At 45.1% G+C, this 1,389-nt stretch overlaps 1 protein-coding gene across 2 annotated transcripts in view; it reads left to right on the forward strand.

Moving 5' to 3' along the window:
• LOC106527701 (tripartite motif-containing protein 47) overlaps positions 1-1,389 on the forward strand; it is an 11,317-nt gene that overhangs the window by 4,057 nt on the left and 5,871 nt on the right. For both annotated transcript variants that reach the window (XM_014022684.1, XM_014022683.1), the window contains exon 2: positions 516-1,070. In XM_014022684.1, the coding sequence (XP_013878138.1) occupies positions 516-1,070 (555 nt within the window). The remainder of the gene's footprint in view (positions 1-515; positions 1,071-1,389) is intronic.

Consider the following 1,389-nt stretch of genomic DNA (forward strand, 5'->3'; position numbering starts at 1 on the left):
GGTATATATCGTATCGTGACCCCTCTGTCATGATATGTATCGTATCACCAAATTCTTGCCAATACACAGCCCTAGGTAAGGTAAAATACCATTTATGACGTTGTGTTACAAATTATGTGGCATGAATATAGGTAAAGTCAATGATTTTACCAAATCAACAACATGCCAGGAGGGAAAGGGTATGGGTCAATTTCTAAGCTAGCCATGCCCAACTTTTGTAAATACTGCTATGAGCCCCAAATAGGTGCTACTTCCACTGACAAATTAGCTCGACTTGAATAAGCTGAAGCCATGGCTTTACTGGCAAAAACAACTTGGGAATACAATTGCAGTTGCCCCGTTCAATACTCCCCTCCCTCACTTSTGATGTTCGTTATGGTACCTCCACRTGTTTAAATGATGTCATTACAATGGGTCAGTTTGTGTGTAAACTGTGTTACATAACTTAGAAATACAGTAAATGTTCCATAGATCATATTAAACCACTAGTGACRTATCAGATCATCTCTGCACAGGTTGGGATGCCAAACCCGATGCAAAGTTTGGACATGAYGTCGGAGCCTCCTGGGTGCTGCATCTGTCTGGATAAGTTCACCAGCCCTGTCCCCCTTCCTTGTGGACATGTCTTCTGCCTGGGCTGTATAGGAGAATACTGGAGGATCCATGAGGTCTACCAGTGTCCTCTCTGCAAGGCAGTCTTCCCAGAAAGACCACAGCTGAAAACCAACCAAACACTACCACCACCGCCAGATAAAGYGGTACCTCTAAGAACCGGGGAGGTCCCTTGCGATTTCTGTCCGGCGAAGCGAGCCGCGGTCCGGTCCTGCCTGACGTGCCTGGCCTCGTACTGCGCTGCACATCTGGAGCCACATTACCAGACAGAAGGGCTTGGGTGCCACAAGTTGATCAGCGTGGTGAAGAACTTGGACAACCCCGTGTGCCGGCTGCATGGGAGGAAATTGGAAATGTTCTGCAGGAGCGACCAAACGTGTATTTGCACAAAGTGCGCTCTGACAGACCACAGAGGACATCACATCCTTTCTATCAACCGGGAGGCAGCAAAAAAGAAGGTAACGTTTAATGGAGGAAATATGGTAAATAAAAGAATGGGTTGTTTTTGCTTGGTGCCATGGCATACTTTTAAACAAGTTTCAATGCATCAAATATATATATAAATATATAATTGCAGACAGAAATATGCATGATGTGAAGTAGTTCATTTCATGTTGCGGTTTCAAGCTGCACTTCCTACTTGTGACCACCAGATGGCAACAAAAAGATGTTTAAAATCAACATGTAATGAACTCCATCCATCCATCCATTTTCTGTACACGCTTCTTCCTTTTCAGGGTTGCGTGGGTCACTGGTGCCCATATCCAGCAGTCACAG

The sequence above is a fragment of the Austrofundulus limnaeus genome, unplaced genomic scaffold (genome assembly GCF_001266775.1).
Source record: "Austrofundulus limnaeus strain Quisiro unplaced genomic scaffold, Austrofundulus_limnaeus-1.0 Scaffold338, whole genome shotgun sequence".
NCBI classification, from domain to species: domain Eukaryota; kingdom Metazoa; phylum Chordata; class Actinopteri; order Cyprinodontiformes; family Rivulidae; genus Austrofundulus; species Austrofundulus limnaeus.